Here is a 23,753-nt window from a genome sequence, read left to right on the forward strand (position 1 = left end):
GGTGAAACCGCGAATAACATGGTGGGAGTCCTGGCCTGTTCCTGAAGGAGAGGCAAAACACGGTGAAGAAAGTGCCGGGAATCGGCGATTTTGATAAACCGAAATGCGGTTACAACTTTTAATTAAAAATAAGGTTTGTGTGTTCACATGCAAAGCAATAAGGTAAGCCACTGAGCAATACACTTCTCCCTCCGTATTCGCTGTGATAGGGGATTAACAGAACCGCAAATACAGAAAAACCGCAAATAACCTTTTCATATGTTATTCGCTGTTTTCTATTAAAAACCATAGCGAATATGGTGAAACCGCGAATAACATGGTGGGAGACCCGGCCTGTTCCTGAAGGAGAGGCAAAACACGGTGAAGAAAGTGTCGGGAATCGGCGATTTTTCTCTGTAAACACTTGGAATCAGCGATTTCTCTATGCAAGCTGATGTAATTTGGGGGGGGAGGAGTCATCAAACTATAAACCGTGAATAATCGAAACCGCAATTGCTGAAACTGCGAATATGGAGGGAGAAGTGTATAAGAAAACCCAAAACTAAGCAAAAGAGTGGAACTTATCTTAAATATACGTGGGGAGTCTATCTGTTCCTGCTTCACAGAACCTCGTCGTGCCGAGCGCTGAAACAAAATGCCCCACACTGCCGTCCCGACTTTGATCGTCATGCGGTAGGTGCCATTTTCCTTGGCGCCTAATGAGTTTCCCCCCTCTTTTACAAAGGTGCGCTAAGCTTTTTTAGCACGCGCTAAATGCGAACGCGTGCATGCTATTTCTTTGGACGCGTTAGCGGTGGGCGCACGTGTTGATTTAGCGCGCGCTAAGTCCACGCTAAAATGCTTAGCACGCCTTTGTAAAAGAGGGCCTTAGAATCGGGCCCTAAGTGGCTTGTAACTCAATTGCGCGGACTCAAATTCGCACGTGTCATTTTCAACACTAAACCCTATTGGCTTAGTATTTACTCATCCAAAACCAAATGTGCTCAAAGTTACAACCATATTCCCATAAGAACATATGAATTGTCGCTGCTGGGTCAGACCAATGGTCCATCCTGCCCAGCAGTCCGATCAAGCGGTGGCCCCAAGGTCAAGACCAGTGCTCCAAACATCAAAGGACTTCAGCAATGTCTCCGCCAAGCTGACACTGGTCAGGCTCAAATGGAAGCTCGACCTAAGCAAACAAGCCTGCCACCTCGCCGTACAAACATCTCATCCTCAGTCCTTCCGTCAACCATAGATTGATTTATTTTTAATTATTTTATTATTTTTAATTCGGAAAATTTAAAAGTAATTTAAAAACATTTCTTTTCAAGGATGCCTTGGAAAACTAATTTTAATATCCAATTTATCTTATTATATTTTGTTATTTTGTTAACCTTTTGTATTTTTCCCTTAATGTTTTCTCTTTACTTTAAAGATTTGTATTTCATTCCTCCTTACCTAATTCTGTATTGTTTTTTTCTTTTTTTTTCTTTTAAGTACTTTTATTTATTGTATTGTCACCCAACAAATGTAATTTTAAACTGTACATCGCTTAGAAGTATGATTAAGCGATTAATCAAAAAAATTATTAAACTTGAAACTTATTTATTTATTCAAATTTTTAAAAATGCACTTTAACACTAATAATACAAAGAAATGAATAAACCTACCATCACTTACAACAGTAATGTGAGGAGAAGAAATGGTAGAGATAGATTAGTTAGGCCACAAACGTAAAAATATGGATCCAAGTATTAGAAGAAGAATAAAAGAAAATATACGTATTAATTACAAGAACGGCACAGGAGACAATGATGGAAAACCCTCAACAGCCGGGAGTTTAAACTGCAAGAAGAGCTATCGGACCAATCACCACTCCGTCAACTGTCGACAAGGGCCCCCATATCTTTATTCACGACTGATGTGGAAAAAACCCCGACAAAACGCTGATCTGAAAGAAGCACTTGGCTCAACACGAACAGCCAAAACTCTAGCTCGACGGGACCACCGCCTTTCATCAGGAGCGGCCGTCATCATTTACCGAATATGTGGATTCCTGCGCTCATCCCCCGGTTTGATATTACCACTCCTATGATTTATTATTTCTACAGCACTGAAAGGCGTACGCGGCGCTGTACATTTTAATATACAATAGACAGACCCTGCTCAGAAGAGCTTACAAACTAATTTCAACAGGACATTTCAGGGTTGGGGAGGTTATAGTGTGTCTAGGTATCTGACGGCAGTGAGGGGGAGTTAAGAGTTGAAAGCAGTTTCGAAAAAGTGGGCTTGGATTTGCCACGGACGGAGCACGACGTGTCGATTCAGGCAGCCTGTTCCAGGTATACGGCGCCGCAAGAAAGAAGGGTCGGAGTCTGGAGTTGGCAGTGGAAGAAAAGGGTACAGACAAGAGGGGCTTGCTTGATGAACGGAGATCACGGGGGGGGGAGCATAGGGGGGAGATGAGTGAGGAGAGATATCGGGGGGGCTTCAGAGCGAACACACTTGTAGGTCAGCCAGAGGAGTTTAAATTGCATTCGGAAATGGACGGGGAGCCAATGAAGCGACTTGAGGAGAGGGGTAATGTGAGAATAGCGGCTCTCACGGAATATGAGTCGCGCGGCAAAATTTTGAACAGATTGAAGAGGCGAGAGACAGGTGCGCGGGAGGCCCGAGAGAAGTACGTTGCAGTAGTCTAAGCGCGAGGTGACGAGAGCGTGGACAAGGGTTTTGGTCGTGTGTTCAGAGAGAAGAGGGCGGATTTTGGCAATGTTATAGAGGAGGAAGCGACAGGATTTGGTGGTCTGTTGGATCTGAGCAGAGAAGGAGAGAGCGGAGTCAAAGATCACCCCAAGGTTGCGAGCCGAAGAGACAGGGAGAGGATAGTGTTATCCACAGAGATAGAGAGCGGCAAGAGTGGGGAGGTGGGTTTGGGGGGAAAGATAAGCAGTTTTATGCCATATTCAGTTTGAGATGACGGCGAGACATCCAAGCGGCAATGTCGGACAGGCAGGCTGAAATTCGGGCCTGAACATCCGCAGAGATATCCGCCGTGGAGAGGAAGATATCTTTCCTTATAAACCATAAGGAAAGTCAGTTCAGAAGTAAAGAAGGCTGAGTTGCAAAAACAGCCTTAAACGCCTCAGATCTGAAACGGATTGTACACTTGCGGCTGGGGGTTTTATTTGGGGTTTTTTTTAACACAGGTGCCTTAAATGTAGCCCGGCATTTTATGCTGAAACTGTTTTTAATTAACAAGAACAAACCATACCCCAATAGAGTCAAAAAGCCAGACAAGAATTAAAGGAAGTAAGACAAGCCCCCCCCCCCCCAAGAGGACTGAACTCTGCCTCCCAGGTTACAAGGTGCCTCTAACCCCCAGACCCCCCCCTGTAACACCCCACCCCCCCAGCCCACCACCCCACAAATCAGACAGGCGGGGTAGGATACAACTGCAGTCTGTTCAAAGTGTGACTACGAGTCCGGGGTGACAAACTGTCCAAATACGAACAAAGTTTGTACTCCTGCGATGAGAGGAATAAGCCAGGTTGGCCTCCTATCCTAAAAGTTCATGTAATTTATTCCTCCAATACCAGAAGGAGGGAGGAACATCGGCCAGCCAGAAATTCAAAATACACTTTTTCCCTAGAATATAACATTTGCTCATAAACAATTTCTCAGCAGAGGTTTGTCTTATATCTTATTCACCATGGACCCCTGAGGAAGGCGTGTTGTCCGAAACACGGACCGTGTCGGGTCCCTTGGTTGTGAATAAGGTTGTATATCTACTGCATTTTTTATCGGTATAATAAACAAAGCCTGCATCCTGTACATAGTCTGCAGTTTGTGTTCATTGTTTTCCTTGCTGCTTTTTGTACTGCAGAACTTCTTGGATCTACTCTTTGTGGTTCAGCAGAGGTATTAACAGAAAACAGAGAGACATGAGCAAACAGCATATGAAATAGAGAGACAGGGACAGGAACACGTAACAGACCCTGAAGAAAGGAAGCCAAGCCCCCCCCCCAAAAGCTCTGAATACCTTCACAACCCCAAAGGCCATGAAAGTAGGAATTCACCTCCGTGTGGCAAGTGAGGCAATATTGGGTGTCTCAACAAGGTCCAGAAGTGGCATTCTCGGAGCTCAGCGCTATGCACCAGAGCAGGGATTTGTTTAAGCGCCCGAAGCAAAAATTCCACCCCAAGCTCCCGCCCCCAATCCCTCTGCCAAGCCTCCAACACAAAGGAGAAATCCCGAGGGGGCCCAAGAGCACCAAGCTGTTTATGAAATAGGGAAACCGAGACCCGAGGCTCAGGATCCTCCCCTCCCTCCAAGAAGGCACAAAAACGGCATTTTAAAGGCCTACATTTAAAGCACCAGTCTCATGCCTATAGAGTGGCCTAGGGATGCCTACGGATGCCTAAGGCCACTTCCAGCACAAACCACATGCCCCCGCCAGCCTTATGCATCCGTAGGCATTTCCATACGCCTCCGCAGGCGTGAGTCTGGCACCACCAAACGGCACCTTCAGTTGCTGGGGAGTTTTTTTTTCTTTTAAGAAACGTGACCCTTGATTGGTCAATTAGGAAGCAGTAGGGCGTCTACTGCGGCACTTCCTGTACAGAATGTTGACCGAAAAGCACTAAAACGCACTGGGAGAATACTCACGTGTCCTTGGTCATCCAACTCATTGTTTGTAAGTTTCAGCTTGTCGAAGCTAATCACCTGCCTCATCCAGGTCTCGCCGGAGGCCGGTGAATCAGGGTGAATGTAAACACGAGGAGGGACAGGGGAATCCGCGTTACCAGCCACCATCCATTTAGAACTATGGTATACATATCTGGGGGGGGGGGAGAGGAGAGAAATGGCATAGAACATAGTTACATAACAACCAGGCAATGTTATCGCAGCGTATTGCACATGGTGTCTTGAGAATAGTCATTGGACCTTGGTGTCAGTGGAGTAGTAAGAGGGGAGCGAGGGGGCAGTCCACCCCGGGGCACCATCTTGCTAAGGGCACGGCACCCCTCGTTCTCTCTTGCCATACGCGCGCCCCAAGTCTTCTCTCTGACTTCGCTTCCCGTGCCTAGTAAGTGACGTCAACGGGCGAGACGACACCAACGTTGGCATGCTGCTCGCTCCGGAGACGTTAAGAAGGTACAGGGAGTGGGAAGCGTGCGTGGCGGGGGGGAGGGCAGGGAAGAGGGCGAGGAAGGGACACCACCGCCCCAGAGGCCGTTCACCCTTGTAACGCCACTGTTTGGTGTCCCGTAGGGAAAGATATGCCTAACAGATAATGCAGAGTTAGAAGTCATGTCATTAAAGCCCCCTTACATCAAGCCTCATTATGGTTTTTTATCGCCGGCCGCTGTAGTAAAAGCTCCGACATTCAGAGAATTCCTATACACGTCGGAACTTTTATCGCAGTGGCCGGCGATTAAAAAAAACCTAATGCAGCTTGATAAAAGTCAACTAAACAGTAACAATAACACTCAAAAACGGTGACGGGACAATCGCCTGCCAGACACCAGCGCGCCGACAATCGAGCGCAGACAATTCGGCGCAAGACACAAGCGCGCCACGGGAAAACTTAGTTTTAAAGAGCTGCCGTTGGGGGGTGTGGGGGTGCAATCCTCCCCCCCATTATAGAGAAAACAGAACTTTTCCCGAAAAAAATCAGAAAAAGTTCCGTTTTCTCTATAATGGAGGGTTCCAACCCCCCAACCCCCCCCCCAACAGCAGCGCGAACACTATGCAGTAAAGTGAGGGGGGGAGTTCCCTACTCACACCCCGCTTCGGAGCTCTTTAAAACTAAGTTTTCCCGCGGCGCGCTGGTGTCTTGCGCTGAATTGTCTGCCCTCCATTGTCGCGCGCAGGTGTCTCGCGCGCGACTATGAACCCTCAAAAACAGGCCACCGATGTTCCAAAGGAATCACTGATCTTCTTTCCCCCCCCAAAAAAGCGGAGTAAAAAAGACCTCAATTAGAATGCTCCCACAAACGTTTTATTATTCATTTATTTTTAATCATATTTTTATTGAAATTTTTCAAATACAAATAATGTAAAAATGAAACCATACAGTAAGCTGCAAATTCTCAAGTCATAAACATGACGGAGTTCATTGGGGTTGACGTTCAAGGGCTTGCAAAATTCATCGAGGGGCCCAGATTTTGGTAAACCTAGCAATATTCTTTCATTTGAATGCAATTATTTCCTCATATTTCTTGATGACACAGAGGCGATTCCACCACTTGTGAAAACTAAGCCTAGAATTATCCTTCCAATTGCAGGCGATATGATGGATAGCTAAAGCGATCATGAAATTGAAATTTTTTATTTTTTTTTTTATAATAATGGTATTGAGACATCTGGGTTAGAGGAGCACAGTATGATAGACTCATAAGACATGGGCACCTCGTTATTATTCATGTGAATTATAGAAATAATTCTTGACCAAATGCCTGAACAATATATTTGTAGGTTAGGACATGTATAGAGGAGGTGTACTAGAGTCCCAGGAAGCTGATGGCAAGACCAGCAAAGATCTGAAGTTAAATGTAACACCTTTTGCCATTTTAACAGTCCAATAAGCCTTATGCAAAATAAAATATGTGGAATATGTACAACAAACGTTTTATAACAATATAAGAGCATGCCATACGAGGGGCCGCTGAAAAGTTCTCAGTCCAACCAACAAAGCTGGGGCAGTCTTCATCAAGGGTTATACACTAGAGAATGACACGGTGGCAAAATTCATCACCGTTCCCGTCCCCGCGGATAACCGCAGGAAATAATCCCATGCCATTTTCTAGTGTCTATTTCAACCTCAGTCCTTCTACACCAGCATTCTTCAAAGCAAAGCTTGCGGGTCAGTGGTTGTGGCCATTCATACTCTGATTCTTATGTGAGCCAAGGATAATGAAGCCATTGTGACATCACTGATGTGATTGGCTCTTAGGCACTGGTGGAATGAGGCATTATGACATCACAATATCTGCTCTGGATACCAGAGACTGTCATTCTGCAGTGTCTGTTTCAACCTCAGTCCTTCTACACCAGCATTCTTCAACGCAAAGCTTGAGGGTCAGTGGTTGTGGCCATTCATACTCTGATTCTTCCCTCTCTCCTTAAAGAATGACATGAAGATGGTTTCCCGCGGGGACAGGAACGGTGATGAATTTTGTCACCGTGTCATTCTCTATTATACACCTAGTCCAGCAATTTTCTACTTTTTTCATTCCTTATTTTTCCAATGGAACAAAAAAAAAGTGGAAAATCACTGAACTACGCATATAGCCCTCAACGGAGACTGCCCCAACTTTGTTGGTTGGGCTGAGAACTTTTCGGTGGCCCCCTCGTATACCATCATCAGTCATTAAAAAAAACAACAATCTCCGAGTGATTTTGGAGCACTTTCACCCCAACTGCTTGCAACAGACTCTCAAATATTCCATAAAGCTTTTGATTAACGGACTCAAGCGGTCTTTTGGTGGTCTAGCACAGGGTGGGTGGAGTAGGAGGAGCAGAGAAATAAAATAAAAGTTTTGTGAACCATAAGGTTGAATTGATTTATAGGTTGAATCTTTGAGTTTGAATGATAATAATTTTGTTTCAGCTTTGGTAGAAATGCACATGAGTCGAGTCTCTTTCATTTAAAAGGAAGCTCTGGAATGAGAAGGCATCGGATGAAATTAAGAGGTGATAGGCTCAGGAGTAATCTAAGGAAATACTTTTTTACAGGGTGCTGGAGACAGAGACTGTGTCTGAATTCAAGAAAGCGTGGGATAATCTTATGTATTTAAGAACTTAAGAGTGATGAAACGTTTTGAGGTTGCTATAGTGTTTGATATAAAAAGGATGGAGTCGGTCCAGTGAAGGCTACTAAAATGGTGTGTGGTCTTCATGGTAAGGCTTATGGGGACAGACTTAAAGATCTCAATCTGTATACTTTGGAGGAGATGCGGGAGAGGGGAGATATGATAGAGACATTTAAATGTAAATGCGCATGAGTCGAGTCTCTTTCATGAAGTTAAGAAGTGATAGGTTCAGGAGTAATCTGAGGAAATACTTTTTTACGGAAAGGGTGGTAGATGCATGGAACAGTCTCCCGGAAGAGTGGTGGAGACAGAGATTGTGTCTGAATTCAAGAAGGCCTCAGATAGGCACGTGGGATCTCTCAAAGAGAGGAAGAGATAATGGTTCCTGCGGACGGACAGACTTGATGGGCCATTTGGCCTTTATCAGCCATCATGTTTCTATGTATTTTATGGAACTTCATTGTTATGTGCATTTGCATTGATTCAAGAAACAAGATTTTTTTTAAAACTCGACCAAAAATTAACTTATGCTACCGCAAAACAAATATTCAGTACTACAGCAGAATCCAAATCATCATAACGTCACTTAAACAGTTCCATCTTGTAATAAGCCACGTACAGTACTTATCTTATCCTTATTATCTGCAACCAACATGACAAATACTGTATCCCGCACATTGTTGTAGGGTCGAATAACTTATTTTTTTATTTTACTTATTTTTTTAACTTTTATGTATTTCATCCAATTGGTGGAGAAGTGCTGTTCTGGATACAGAGTAAGGTACCTGCTTCCGGATAGATTTATAATAACTTAATAATAATAATAACTTTATTCTTATATACCACCAGACCATGCCAGTTCTAGGCAGTTTACCACAACAGAAACTGAAACAGTCAGTGAATTATACAGATCATAACAAACAAATGAACAAAACAGTAAAAACTTAGGTTACAAATCTATCAAATACTGTAATTGCTTTTGTACTAATTTTTTAAAGGAGTAGTAAGATGAAACACATGGAATAATTTTACCGAGCCAGTCGTTCATTTTGGCTGCCTGAAAAGCAAAGAGTTCTATCAAGAAATCTCTTAAAACGACAGGATTTTATTGTAGGATATGCAAATAAATGTGCTCTACGTGTGGGCTTGTTGGAATGATCCAGGAAGAAATGGGAAACAAGGTAGACTGGAGACATACCAAAGATTGATTTAAAATAGATACAGGCAAATTTGAACAGGACTCTTGCCTCCATCAGCAACCAGCGTAATTTTTGGTAACAGGGACTAATATGCTCCCATTTTTCAAACCGAAATCAACCGTACTGCTGAATTTTGTACCACTCGTAATCTTTTAAAAGTTTTCTTATAGGCACCCAGATAAATTATGTTACAACAGTCAAGGATACTTAACATATACTTCCCCCTCTGTATTTGCGGTGGTTAGGAGCAGAGCCGACCCACGAATATTAAAAAACCGCAAATAATATTCGGGCCAGTTCTGCCCCTAACCACCAATTCCCCCCAGCTATTTTAAGCCCTGTAAGCCCACCCGTAAGCCTTACTTGGTGGTCTAGCGGGTTTTCAGGCAGGAGCGATCTTCCCACGCTCCTGCCCCATGCAGATCGCTCACAGGAAATGGCTGCCTTGAGCTCCCGTAGTCTCCTGTGAGCGATCTGCATGGGGCAGGAGCGTGGGAAGATCGCTCCTGCCCCGAAAACCCGCTAGACCACCAAAGGCTTAAGGGGGGGCTTACAGGGCTTAAATTAGCTCGAAAAAAGAAAAAGGAATTTTAGGTTCAAAATCGCGAATAAGTGAATCCGTAGATATGGAAACCGCGAATACAGAGGGGGAAGTGTAGATGACTGGACTAACAAGTGGAACGATGCTGCATCAAAATATTTCTTGATGGTTTGGAGTTTCCATAGAACCGAGAAACATTTTCTGACTAATAGATCTCTATGTTGCTCCAAGGAGAGGTGCCGATCTAATATCACTCTCAGAATTTTTATGGAGTGGTCAATAGGATAGTCAAAACCATTCAGACGTATCAGAGTATCTTAAATATTGTTGTGGGGACTAGCAAGGAAAATTTTTGGTTTTTTTCAGAATTTAATTTTAATTTGAAACCATTCATCTATAGTTCAAGTCTGACAGAGCCTTTTTGATGCAAAACGTGGCCACATTGAGTGCGTAATAAAAATACTCCTACATATACTGATCTGCTCTGTTTGTGTGCTGGTATGGATTCAGGCACCATCTTTTAGCAATCAGGAGATGCTACAGATAGGTACATTAAGTTTTATCTGTACTAAACTAAATCTTGGACTTGTATACCTAGTCATCCCTGAGAAACAAGCCTCGACTCGGTTGTAGTTAATAGAGAGAATTGACCTCAGGGAAACTTATCTGCTAGAAAACGCTGAAACAGAGAAGTTTTCAGAATTTTTTGAAAAACTTGAAGGGATAGACAGGATCTTATTTGAGAAGAGAGGTTGTTCCATCCAGACCGTCCATCTTTATACCCCATTTTTGACAAAAAATTTGTCCAACTCAAAAACGCCTAGAAAAAGAACTTTGGGGCATGGGACACCCAGATATGGCACTAGAGTAGTGGGGTCCTTACAGAGAACTGCTATGAACTTCACAAAAACAGTGCCACATAAACATCTCACCACAACTCCCTTATAGGTCATGCTGAGCCCCCCAAAACACCCCCAGAACCTACTAGACCCACCTATCTACCAACCCAATAGCCCTTATGGCTGCAGGTGCCACTTAAATGGCAGTACAAAAGGGTTTGGGGTTGCACATGTTTCACCATGAATGCAGTGATTAGAGTGGCTTATGAGCCTGGGTCCTCCTCTCCATGGTTCACTAACCCACCCCCAAGACCACTTAAGCCACCTCTGTGCCGCTCTACTAGGCTTTCCTATGCCAGGCTGCCAGGTGCTGATGTTCTGGAGGCAGATATGTAAAGTTGTTAATACGATTTTTATGGGGGTGGGGGTCAGTGATCACTGGGGCAGTATGTGGGGGTCTGTACTTTGTGTCTGCAGTGGTTATCTAGTCACTTTGGATACCTTCTTGTGAATTAGATCTGGTTTTAGATGGCCTAAGTCACAACGTCCAAGTTCCGTCTAGGCAGTGTTATAAAACTTTTGGTTATACTTGCAGTACGAGTAAGTCTAGGACGGCCCACGTCCCGCTGAAATCCCGCCCACAACACTCCTCCTGACACGCCCCTTATAGCTCTGGGCATACTGCAGCACTGTGAAGGCCTAAGTCATTTTTTAGATACGTCTAAAACCCGGTTCGATTATCAGCACTTAGACGACCTGTGTTACTGATCGTCCAGGCCAGTTTTTAGACGTATTTCCGTTTCGATTAAGAGCCCCTTAGTGTATTTTGGATTTGGATGTTGAATTAATTTCTATTTCACTCACACCGTTTTATTTGGGCGTTCAAGGAGTGTTAAATTAAGAGTCAAATAGAAATGTTCCTATCCCCTACACCAGGGGTAGGCAATTCCGGTCCTCGAGAGCCGGAGCCAGGTCAGGTTTTCAGGATGTCCACCATGAATATGTATGAGATGGATTTGCATGCGCTGCCTCCTTGAGATGCAAAATCTATCTCATGCATATTCATTGAGGAAATCCTGAAAACCCGACTGGATTGCGGCCCTAACGAAGGACTTTGAGATCCCTGATTTATAGACTATGGGTGATTCATATCTAATTTAGGTGCATCTAATATTAGGTGTGTCTTTAATTCGGTGCCAATTTTTCAGTGCTATTTATAGAATTGAGTCCATAATGTGTATAGCGCTGTATACGTCTAGTAGCACGATAGAAATGATAAGCAGTAAGGAAGGTATTTATTTACCTCAGTAAATAAAAGTATTCAGGTTTTATTTTTTTAAAACACTCTCAGGGATTTTTTGAACTCAAGAAATTGGCAAAAGCTCCCTTTGTATAGTTTATTCAACCAGCTGCCGCCGTGTTTAGCCTAGCCCAGGGGTAGGCAATTCCGGTCCTCGAGAGCCGAAGCCAGGTCAGGTTTTCAGGATCTCCACCATGAATATGTATGAGATGGATTTGCATGCGCTGCCTCCTTGAGATGCAAAATCTATCTCATGCATATTTATTGTGGAGATCCTGAAAACCTGACCTGGCTCCGGCTCTCGAGGTCCGGAATTGCCTACCCCTGTGGCCTATACCTATTCAAATTTTTTTTTCCTTTGCTCATTAGAGAGCCACAGACATTCTCATATCCCTCTCACTGAGGCCCTCCATTACAAAGCCATGCTTGCGTTTTTAGCGCAGGCCATGGCGGTACGAACGCCGACACTCATAGGATTTCTATGAGCGTCGGAGTTCTTACTGGCGCTAAAAATGTTAGCACGGCTTTGTAAAGGAGAAGGTGAATAAAGAAACCCTACAACTGTTAATGGTTTGAATTCAGAACCCCATTTGACTGACTGAGTCCATAAATTTATCATCCTGAATGGACATTATAGGGTAAACTCTTTTAAGTTAATCTTCCACATACCCTAAAGCAGTGGTCTCAAGTCTCAAACCCTTTGCAGGGCCCCATTTTGGATTTGTAGGTACTTGGAGGGCCTCAGAAAAAAAATAGTTAATGTCTTATTAAAGAAATGACAGTTTTGCACGAGGTAAAACTTTATAGTTTAAAAATCTTTCCTTTTGGCTAAGTCTTAATAATAATATTGTCATTTATAGCTAAAGAGACATATGATCAAGAAACTGTTTGATTTTACTTTTGTGATTATGATAAACATCCCGAGGGCCTCAAAATAGTACCTGTCGGGCCGCGGGTTTGAGACCACTGAGTTAAAGGATACGGTTAATCTGCTGGCTGGGTTGGAGGGCAGAGGGGAGAATGGGATAATCAAGCCATTGTGACATCACTAATGAGGTTGGCTCTTATTGGTGGAATGAGGCATTATGACATCACAATCTTGGCTCTGCTTCCCAAAGACAAACAGGATGTCATGGATACAGTTAAGGCAGTGGTCTCAGACTCAAACCCTTTTCAGGGCCACATTTTGGATTTGTAGGTACTTGGAGGGCCTCAGAAAAAATAGTTAATGTCTTAATAAAGAAATGACAATTTTGCATGAGGTAAAACTCTTTATAGTTTATAAATTTTTCCTTTGGTTAGGTCTTAATAATAATATTTTAATTTATTGCTAAAGAGACATATGATCAAGAAACTGTTTTATTTTACTTTTGTGATTATGATAAACATACCAAGGGCCTCAAAATAGTACCTGGTGGGCCGCAGGTTTGAGACCACTGCCCTAAAGCGTAACTATAACTTATTAGATGACTTCCACCACTGTGGCTCCCAGAGAAGAGCAGCGCTCCTGGACTCTTACTGACAAGATATACGGTAATTCTGGCAACTCTGCCAGCCGCTCCATGTATTGTTCAAAACACCCTCTGATTAGGGCAGCAGTAATAGAATTAAAATGACTGGTGAGGTTTTTATGGAGACATCTGGATCTAATCTGAAAAAATAAGAAATCATCGCTGAACATATGACAGTGTGGCAAAGGCCCGCCTGCCCGCTTTCCACTCTTCTGAAGTGTATCTATATATAGTGTATTTCTGGCTGTTAAAAACATCCATTCATCCCTGTGAATAAATGGGAACTCGACTAAAATTACTTGCTGTAATGTTTTTTTGGAAATGTTATACTTTTGAACCACGTTTGAAATTACATAGGGTTTAATATTGTTTCTGGCTGGCCAGTGCCATGCAAAGGGGCTTCGATGGGATTTGCAGGCCGGCTCTTCCGTTCTCCAAACCACACAGAACACGGAATGCTATAAAAGCAGGGCTTCACCAACTCCGGGGAGAGGGAGCCTCAGCCATTCCTCGGTGGTGACACCTAGTGGCCAGAGTCAGCATCTGCATTAGCACGCTTTCGAGGGAGCAGCAGCCCATGATCCCTGACTGAGGGGCTGTTTCAGAAATGCCTGGAATAATTTGGGAGGGATATGTAGAAATATGCAAAAAGTTGACGGGTGTTATATGTGAAAACTCATGTTTCCATAAAAGAAACTGCTTGGCAGAAAAACTGCCTATAGTATAAACATTTAAAAACAGTACATGAATTGTCCAAGCACTTCTCCTGTGGGCAACGCATGGGCAAACATTGTGAAAAAATTGGGTTCTAAATGGTTATTATACGGTACAAAGCAATAACCATAGATTCAGATGTGATAACAATAGATCCTGATAAACAATGGACTGTTTTTAAAAACAGAAAGGTGGATTTGAACTGGCACCAGGGTATACCCTGTTCTCATACTTTAAATCAGAAAGGTTGGTCTAGATCCAGATTATTCTCATGGGGGGGGGGGGGGTCCTTTTACTAAGCCATAGTAAGCTTGGTTTAAAATGCCTCACCATGGGGTGCGCTCAAGCATTCCATGATAATTTAGGCATCAGGGTGCACTACTGACATGGGGGGCAGGATTGGGGGCAGAGAGTAGGCACGTTTTGCGCTAATTGGTCAGTGCAGCTACTTTGCCACATACTAACCAATTAATGCATGGTTCGCACTCGAGCCTTTGCCGCCTACAAAACAGGCGTCGGAAAGCGCTCCCGTGCGGGAAATGATTGCATGGCTATGAATAAGCAGATTGGGAAAGGGGCCACTGTACCGCCACGCTAAAAGTGGCCTCAGCTCGTGAGAAAGGCCTGCGCTGAGGATAGCACAGGCCAATTATTAGCGCTGTTTGGTAAAGGGCCCCTAAGGACTCTGGTGAGGCCTCCTTCAGTATATTGTGTATAATTCTGGAGACCGTACCTGCAAAAAGCTATAAACAGGATGGAGTCGGTCCAGAGGAAGGCGACAAAAATGGTCAGCATGGTCTTTGTCATGGGGACAGACTAAAATATATCAATCTGTATACTTTAGAGGAAAGGCGGGAGAGGGGAGATGTGATCGAGACGTTTAAATACCTACGTGGCTTCAACGCGCATGAGTCGAGTCTCTTTCATTTGAAAGGAAGCTCTGGAATGAGAGGATGAGGTGACAGGCTCCGGAGTAATCTGAGGAAATACTTTTTTACGGAAAGGGTGGTGGATGCGTGGAACAGTCTCCTGGAAGAGGTGGTGGAGACAGAGACTGTGTCTGAATTCAAGAGGGCCTGGGACAGGCACTTGGGATCTCTCGGAGAGAGAAAGAGATAATGGTTACTGCGGATGGGCAGACTGGATGGCCTTTATCTGCCGTCATGTTTCTATAACCTTAAAGTTCTATGACATCACAATGCAGGAGTAAAGAGTCTTAGCCTATAGGAAGAGGCGATGCAAATGTTAAGAGCCTTAGCCAATAGGGAAAGGAGGAGATAGTGGATGCTGTGGATGGGCCATTTGGCCTTTATCTGTCGTCATGTTTCTATGTTTCTATAACCTTAAAGTTCTATGACATCACAATGCAGGAGTAAAGAGTCTTAGCCTATAGGAAGAGGCGATGCAAATGTTAAGAGCCTTAGCCAATAGGGAAAGGAGGAGATAGTGGATGCTGCGGATGGGCCATTTGGCCTTTATCCGCCATCATGTTTCTCTGTTTTATTTAGCAGTAAAGATCTGGTAGATTTAAGTCAAAATATTCAATTGATAATTTAAGCATCTTTTAGCCTGCTACCATATCAGCTGGTTGGGCAGACTAGATGGACCATTCGGATCTTTATCAGCTGTCATTTACTATGTTACGTTGAAACAGAAATAGAATTAAACATTAACTTTTGCACCAGTAAACTATTTCTTTTCTGTAAACAAATCTACAATAATCTTTCAGATGCGCTAAACGTGTCAATGTGGTTTTCACAACTAACCCCCTGTTTTACTAAGGCGTGCCATGCATTTTAGCCGGCGTTAGATATTCAGGCGCTAACCGCTAACGCGTCCATAGACTAACATGCACGCATTAGTGTTTAGCGCATGGGTAGCGCGCGCTAAAACCCTTAGCGCGCCTTTGTAAAAGCCCTAAGTTAAAATAATGTGAAGAACGGATGTTAAAGAATCATGTTGTATTTCTTCGCTGCATTCTAGGATGCGTTTGGGTTCTTTAACGAAGAAGCAAAAAAAAAAAGGGCGATTATGAAAATGAAAGAAATAGTAAGGGCTTCTTTTACGAAGGTGCGTTGGCGTTTTTAGCGCACGCACAAAATTACCGCTGGCATTAAGGTCTAGCCCGCACTATTCCGCGCATTAAGGCCCTAACGCACCTTAGTAAAAGGATCCCTAAGTACTTCATTCTGGGCACTGCAGAGCCCCAAGAGCTGGTCTCAACGGGGCGACTTTAACAATGGGCTGGATGGCCCGAGCTGGTCGCCTGTCAAGACTTTTTGGAAAGGTCTTAAGTGGTGGTAGCCAGAGGTAGGATGGTTAGGATGAGGGCTAGGGGGAAGGGGGGAGGGGGTGGCAGTGGTGTGGACAGTCGTAGGGGAAGTTGGGAAAAGTGCAGCATCCTGCACAAATTCCGAGCCAGTTTTAAGAATGCGCAATGCTGCTATTTCTTTTGGTTGTTGAAATATCAGAGGCAGTTATTCAAATATTTATATATTGGTGTTTGAAATACCAAAAGAAAAAAGAAAAAAAAAAGTCAGTGAGATAAATGATAAATAAGGCCAATAAATGTGACGGTTTTTCGATCCATGAAAGACTCCAACCATCACTTTGTAACCATAGGAGAACTGTATATGGTCCGTGGTCTGGTGTTCTGACATCTTTTCCTTCACTTAGGCATTTAGGTGTTTTGGTTGACCTTTTTTGAGGACCTTTTTATTGAGTCAGCACATCCGAGGCTCAGGATCCTTTCCTGTTCCTCAGAGGTGGCTTTCCCTCCCTCCTTCCCTGTATTTTAGGGGTAGGTTAGCAGTTTATAAAGGAGCTTGAGGTGTCACAGCTGTGGTAATCCAGATCATGGAGCAGTGGCAATTTGGGTCAGGTGACCCAGAAAAACGGGGCATGGAGCTCCATGCCACCCAGTGGCATAGCGAGGGCTGGAGACGCTCGGGGGAGGTGGCACCCCTGCCTTCTTTCCAGCTCCCCATCCGTCGCTTTCCCGCCCCCCCTGCCCTGTCCATGCACCCCTTCCCCGTACCTCTTTAACATCCCCGACGCAGGCAGCATCTCCAGCTTGCAGCCCACGCCAGCCTCGGCTCTCCCTCCGATATCACTTCCTGGTCCCGTGACCAGGAAGTGATGTCATAGGGAAAGCCAAGGCCAGTGCAAGCAGGAGGTGGGAGCCGCTGCTCGGGCTGGGGAAGGGAAGGCAGGATAATTCTTCAAGAGCCCATAGGAACACAAGTACACTGGGCCCCCTGGCCCTGCCCCGCCCACACTCCACCCTCGCCTCACCATGCCCCGCCCCCATTTATCTGTTTTCTTATCTACTTCTTTATTTCCACTTGAATTTCTTTCTTTTTTTTTTTAAATTCAAAACAAAGATTGGCATACCAGTGCACAATTTTTCTTCTATGCAACTCCCAAACATCTCTGAACAAATCCCCCTTCCTTCCCTTCCCACCTACTTACCCAGGACATTAACATAAGAACATAAGAATTGCCGCTGCTGGGTCAGACCAGTGGTCCATCATGCCTAGCAGTCAGCTCACATGGCGGCCCTCTGGTTAAAGTCCAGCGCCCTAACTGAGACCAGCCCTACCTGCGTACGTTCCGGTTCAGCAGGAACTTGTCTAACTTTGTCTTGAATCCCTGGAGGGTGTTTTCCCCTATGACAGACTCCGGAAGAGCGTTCCAGTTTTCTATCGCTCTCTGGGTGAAGAAGAACTTCCTTATGTTCATACGGAATCTATCCCCTTTCAATTTTAGAGAGTGCCCTCTCATTCTCTCTACCTTGGAGAGCGTGAACAACCTGTCATTATCTACTAAGTCTATTCCCTTCAGTACCTTGAATGTTTCGATCATGTCCCCTCTCAATCTCCTCTGCTCGAGAGAGAAGAGGCCCAGTTTCTCTAATCTTTTGCTGTACGGCAGCTCCTCCAGCCCCTTAACCATCTCAGTCGCTCTTCTCTGGACCCTTTCGAGTAGTACTGTGTCCTTCTGAACTCTGAACCCTTTCAATACGTATATAAAAGCGTTCAAATATATTGTAAAGCAGTAATACTATCCAAAATATTCGTCTATATTAATAACCAAGTTTGCAACGCCTCTCAACTGCCTCACTCTGTCAACCAAGTGTAACCCATATGTATGTATAAACAACCAAATCTGGAACTCCTCTAGTATGTTTCACTCCATGTATGTTAACTTGTAACGAAACAACAAGGCAAGCAGTCCACCAAAGAATCCAACATGAAACAAAAGATCGGCAGGAAATAAGGCGATTCAAATCAGATTTATTAAAGGTGCTCCCAAGAACCATGCCTAATGCATTTCGCCAAACAAGGCTAGTCAACGCTAACAGAAAACCATGTCTTTCATACACGCAGAACACATATACCCAGTGTGGAATAAGTAATCACAAACTAAAAATAGAAATATGTAGATAAAGGTTAAACTGAACCGCCAAGAAGCCAAGCTGCAAACAGTGAAACGCCACAGAAACAATGACACACAACCCCCTAATACTCTGCAAAATATAAATATAGCAGATGTAAATTTAAAGAAACTGACAATCACCACTTTACAAATGAACAAATAGAAATAAAACAAACATTGAAAATAAGAATATACCATTTTTTTTGACTAATCCATTTTTCAATTAACTTTCAGAGGCCATAGCCTCCTTCTTCAAGTCAATATAATATACTGCTGTTACATTATATTGTCCAGACCTGAGAAATGGGGTTTTGGTCTCTAAAAGTTAGTAAAAAATATTAAAATTAGTCCTATAAAAAGATTACCTTATTTTCTGCTTATAAAAGTTTTATCAATACAACTACAATACTATTTTATTCTAAAGCAACAAAAAAATATTTTCTACCTTTAGCCATTTCTGCTTTAATCATCTTGTCTTCACTCTCTTCTTTCTAGCCTGCATCTGTCCTCTCTCTGTCTTTCATGCAGCATCAGCCCCTTCCATCCACTGTCCGCCCTCTCCCCGTTCCATATGGTTTCTTCCCTCTTTCTATGCTCCTTCCATAAACTGTCTATCCTGTGCCCCTTCTCTCCTTTGTACATGATTCTTTTCAGCTTCACCCCCTCTGCATTATTCTGTCTCCACTCCCTCCTCTATGCTGTGGCATCTCTCTCTTCTCCTTTCCTTCCTTCCCACTCCACCCCATGGTCTGCCATCTCTATCTCCTTCCCTTCCTCCCCCCATGCTCTGACATCTCTCTCCCTCCATGCTCTGGCACCTCCTCTCCCTCCGGGTCTGGCATTTGTCTCTTTAGTTTCCCTTCCCTCCCCCCATGCACTGGCATCTCTCTCCTCTCCTTTCAACTCTCCCTCCCCCTCCATTATCTGGCATCTCCTCTCCTTCCTTTCTTGCCCCCACTCCTTCCTTCCTTTCCCCTGGTCTGACATCTGTCTCCTTCCCTCCCCCAATGCCCTGGCATCTCTTCCTCCCCCTCCATGGTCTGGTATCTCCTTTTCTTTCCCTCCCTCCCATGGACTTGGCATCTCTCGTTCCTCTCACTTTTCCTTCTCCCTCCTTCCCTCTCTCTCCCCAATTGGGTGCAGTAGTAGTATTTCTCGCCCCCCCCCCTTCCCTGTGCCACAGCAGCAGCATTTATCTCCCATACCTCCTACCCCCTACCCTGTGCAGCAGCAGAAGCATTTCTTCTGCGCCTCCATCCAGTGCATGCATCGTTTCTGGCCAGCTCCCTTGCTGCTTGTTCAAAGCCACGGGCATCGGCTCCTCTTGTGATTCGTAGCTGCATCAGAAGCTTTCCCTCTGATGTCATGAGAGGTACAGGGGCCACATTTAGATCCTTATGGGTGCCCATACAAGAGTTTGCAGATAGTAATTGAATTATGGTGAAAGAATGGAGATGGATGCATGTAGATGTGGATGGATGTTGGTTTTTCACCCTCTGTAAATGGGATGGGGGGAGGGGAGTTTCATTTCAAGGATTTCGCCTTTTAATATCCTAAGCTCTGTGTCAATAGTGTTATGAGCAATTTGTTTAATATGTCTCGCCTGCTTTATTGTACGTTACCATATAAAATTTAAATAAAATTTTGAACTAAAAAAGACTACTGTACTGGGATCTTTGAAAACACCTTGGCTGATGGCGGTGCAAAATGCCGGCCCGGTCCACCTTTGACGGTTAATATTAACGTGTTAAGAGAGCGAGTGAGATCTGGGGTTGGTTGCAACTTTTCGCAAACAGCCCGCGCCATTTGGCTCTAACACCGGCTTAAGATATGCTGACGAAAACCTCAGACTTTGACGATGGGAGCTGGGATTTTTTTTCTACCATCCCACCCAGGCTGTTTTCAGCATGAACCCAGCGCTGTAGAAAGATGACTAGTCCCGATATACAAAGTACAACAGGCAGTTCAAGGCACACTCGAATTGCAACATCTAACTCTGAAGCACATGAAAGTCACATAATTGGAATACAGTACTCCCCTGAAATTTGCGGGGCTTCCGTTCCAGGAGCACCCACAAATTTCAAAAAAGTGCGAATGTAGTTTAGGAGTGGATCGGAGGCAGGAGAGGGCAGCCGAGGCAGCGGCAAGTGCTGAAAATCGGGTGCGGGATCATTATTAGTATTAGAGAATGACACGGTGACAAAATTCATCACCGTTCCCGTCCCCGCGGATAACGGCGGGAAATAAACCCATGTCATTTTCTAGTGTCTATTTCAACCTCAGTCCTTCTACACCAGCATTCTTCAAAGCAAAGCTTGCGGGTCAGTGGTTCTGGCCATTCAAACTCTGATTCTTATGTGAGCCAAGGATAATGAAGCCATTGTGACATCACTGATGTGATTGGCTCTTAGGCACTGGTGGAATGAGGCATTATGACATCACAATATCTGCTCTGGATACCAGAGTCTGTCATTCTGTAGTGTCTGTTTCAACCTCAGTCCTTCTACACCAGCATTCTTCAAAGCAAAGCTTGCGGGTCAGTGGTTGTGGCCATTCATACTCTGATTCTTCCCTCTCTCCTTAAACAATGACATGAAGATGGTTTCCCGCGGTTATCCGCGGGGACGGGAATGGTGATGAATTTTGTCACCGTGTCATTCTCTAATTAGTATTTTCTGACCGCCTCTTCCGGGAACTAAAGTCAGGCTGCACGAATCAGGAGCTGCCCTGACACGCTACCGTGAAAGACTGAGTCCGCGATTGGTGAACTGCGAATTCGCGGGGGTATACTGTATCATCTTGGAAGACACTGATATTTGTAAAGTAAAATCACCGCCAAAGCGCAAGAATTATTAGGGGGGGGTACTGTGAACGAGAGAATGACACGGGGACTAATTTTTCCCCGTCACTGCAAGTTTCTGTCTCTGTCCCTGCCCCAGTCCTGTAAGCTCAGCCTTAACTGCACAAATCTCGAACACTTATGATTTTAAAGTATTTGAGCCTTGTGCAGATGAGGACGGAGCTTGCGGGAATGAAAAGAACTCTCAGGGGCATGAAAAGAACTCGCTAGGACGGGACAGGAAAATGTGTTCATGCGGGAATGGGGAAAAATTTGCCCCCCATGTCATTCTCTACTGTGAACCCGAAAGTAGGGAGTCTGGGGCTCTTCAGCCCTGTATCACTGAGACCCAGCAAGAGCCAACTTGCAAAGCCCACAGGTCTAGCAAAGCAATTGGGAAGTCCATGGACATACATGGAGAAGGACTCTCGTAATTGTGGCCGTATTTCTTACAACTGACTGATCCCGCTGCGATACCAAAATATAGCTGTTATTCTTACGTGTTCCTCTCTTCCTTAATATGTTTCAACTCCGACTGCAAGGGAGCTGGAAATCTGCTTATAGGGTTGACTTCTGCTCAGAAATACCGACTTTGACGTAAGAGACAGTAGCCATCGCCTGGAGCAAGGGTCGAACTTCCCCTTGACTCCACTGGCTTCTATTTTCAGGAACAAGAAAAACGCCCCCTGTTATCCGCATTATGTTAATAAGGGCACAAGATACAAGCGGAAAAGTATCAGCGACACAAAATCCAGTAGAGACAAACCTGTGAGACCATTTTAAATTCACAGAGGTACGACGAAGCTCAGTGTATGAAACTTGTTCCAGACCAGTCCATAAAGTTTGAACGATATCTGTTTGCGTACACGTGTTGTGTACTGTGCAGTTGTAATTTCAGGCACACGCACACAAGCAGTGGAAAGTTCTGGATTTGATTTGCAATGTAAGTGAAGCAGGCGCAGGACAGTTTGCATGTAGCATTCTGGTACTTACCTGTATCTTTTGTTGTCTACTGGCACAATATCCAAGGCGATGTAATACTGCTGATGCGGATCTAAACCCGAGACCTTCACTCGCATAGCTGGGAACATTCGCCTGGACGGAAAAGAGACACAAGTTTGTTAAAAGAGGCAATTACCGGATCCAGCAACCTTGGGCCATTTCTAATTGATATGCTGTAGTTGCTTAAAACAACTGTCTGTATCTGCATTTGAAAATAAAGGAAGGAAGGAAGAAAAAAAGGAAGGAAGAAAGAAAGAAAGAAAAAAAGGAAGGAAGGAAGGAAGGAAGAAAGAAAGAAAAAAAGGAAGGAAGGAAGGAAGGAATCCACAAAAGCTCTTGCCTGATGCATTTTGAATATTCACTGTGCGCAGTGTTTCTGAGATTTAAAAAATATATACGATCGATTACATGTGCGCAGTGTTTCTGAGATTTAAAAAATATATACGATCGATCGCGTGAATTGTTGCACCTAAATGAAGACCTGGCAAATCCTTTTAAAATCCTTCCTAAATCAGACCCTCTTAAATAGTTATTAACAACAAAAGGAGCGTTCCCGTATCCTAAATGCAAGAGATACAAACTCTTCAGTCAGATGTAACCGAGTTCGCATTTTATCTCCGATATAATCTGGAGTTTGTAAAAATATCGGGTTTGGAAAAGAAAACCTTCCCCAGAGCACTCTTTCACAACGCTGTGCAAACTCTGCAGATCGGCTAGGTCTCTCCGATAGCTTTTATTGCTGTTAAGATTAGAGATTAGGGATTAAAAAAACTGAGAGGAATGCTCCAAGGATCACAAAAAAAAACAATGAAAATATCCCGCAAACTCCTGCGATTATTATAATCTCGAAGATTCTAAGAGGCATTTGCTAGAAACCCTGCAAAGGACGTGTGAATTCAAAAAACAAAAAACCTGTTGTATGCATTGCACTTATTTGTATATTTATAGTTTCTTTTTGAAAATTGGGGATCCATATATTCAAAATCTTTCCTCTAGAGCACAAAGTACGATTATTAATATTTTACATTGAACCTTTGGAAACATATATAACTTTGCAATACCTGGTAATATGTGTCATCTTCCATTTGAGGGGAGGGATAATAGGGGGAGGCAAGGGTAGGATGAAATAGGTCATATAGAAATGTATATTGAAGGAATGATAATTTTCATATTTTATTATAATTTCATTAATTACTTCAATATATTAAATTGATAGAGAATCAAGTGATATTGTATAAGTTTAAATGTTATTTTATGGTACACTTGTTGTAAGATATAAAATGAATAAAGAATTTAAAAAAAAAATTATTTCAATACAATGTGAATAGGAGGGGGGAAGGGGAGGGGGAAGTGGGGGAAGGGAGGTACGGGTAGTAGGGGGGTTAATATGGGTCTTAAGGAAATATATTTTGGAGGAATGATAGAAATATGTATGAAAATATCATAACTGTGAATCTATTTGAAATGAAATCTATTTGGATTATATTATATTTAATTATTTCCGTCAATAAAATGTTATAAATTATAGTTTCTGGAGATTTCTTAAAATGTATTCACAATTTTGAACCTCTCTG

At 43.7% G+C, this 23,753-nt stretch overlaps 1 protein-coding gene across 1 annotated transcript in view; it reads right to left on the minus strand.

Annotated features, from left to right (window-relative positions):
• TBX18 (T-box transcription factor 18) overlaps positions 1-23,753 on the minus strand; it is a 56,622-nt gene that overhangs the window by 27,124 nt on the left and 5,745 nt on the right. Inside the window, exons 3-4 of the mRNA XM_033938268.1 lie at positions 22,171-22,272; positions 4,649-4,820 (exon numbers count right to left, since the gene is read on the minus strand). Of these exons, the coding sequence (XP_033794159.1) occupies positions 4,649-4,820; positions 22,171-22,272 (274 nt within the window). The remainder of the gene's footprint in view (positions 1-4,648; positions 4,821-22,170; positions 22,273-23,753) is intronic.

Source organism: Geotrypetes seraphini, chromosome 3 (genome assembly GCF_902459505.1).
Source record: "Geotrypetes seraphini chromosome 3, aGeoSer1.1, whole genome shotgun sequence".
NCBI classification, from domain to species: Eukaryota; Metazoa; Chordata; class Amphibia; order Gymnophiona; family Dermophiidae; genus Geotrypetes; species Geotrypetes seraphini.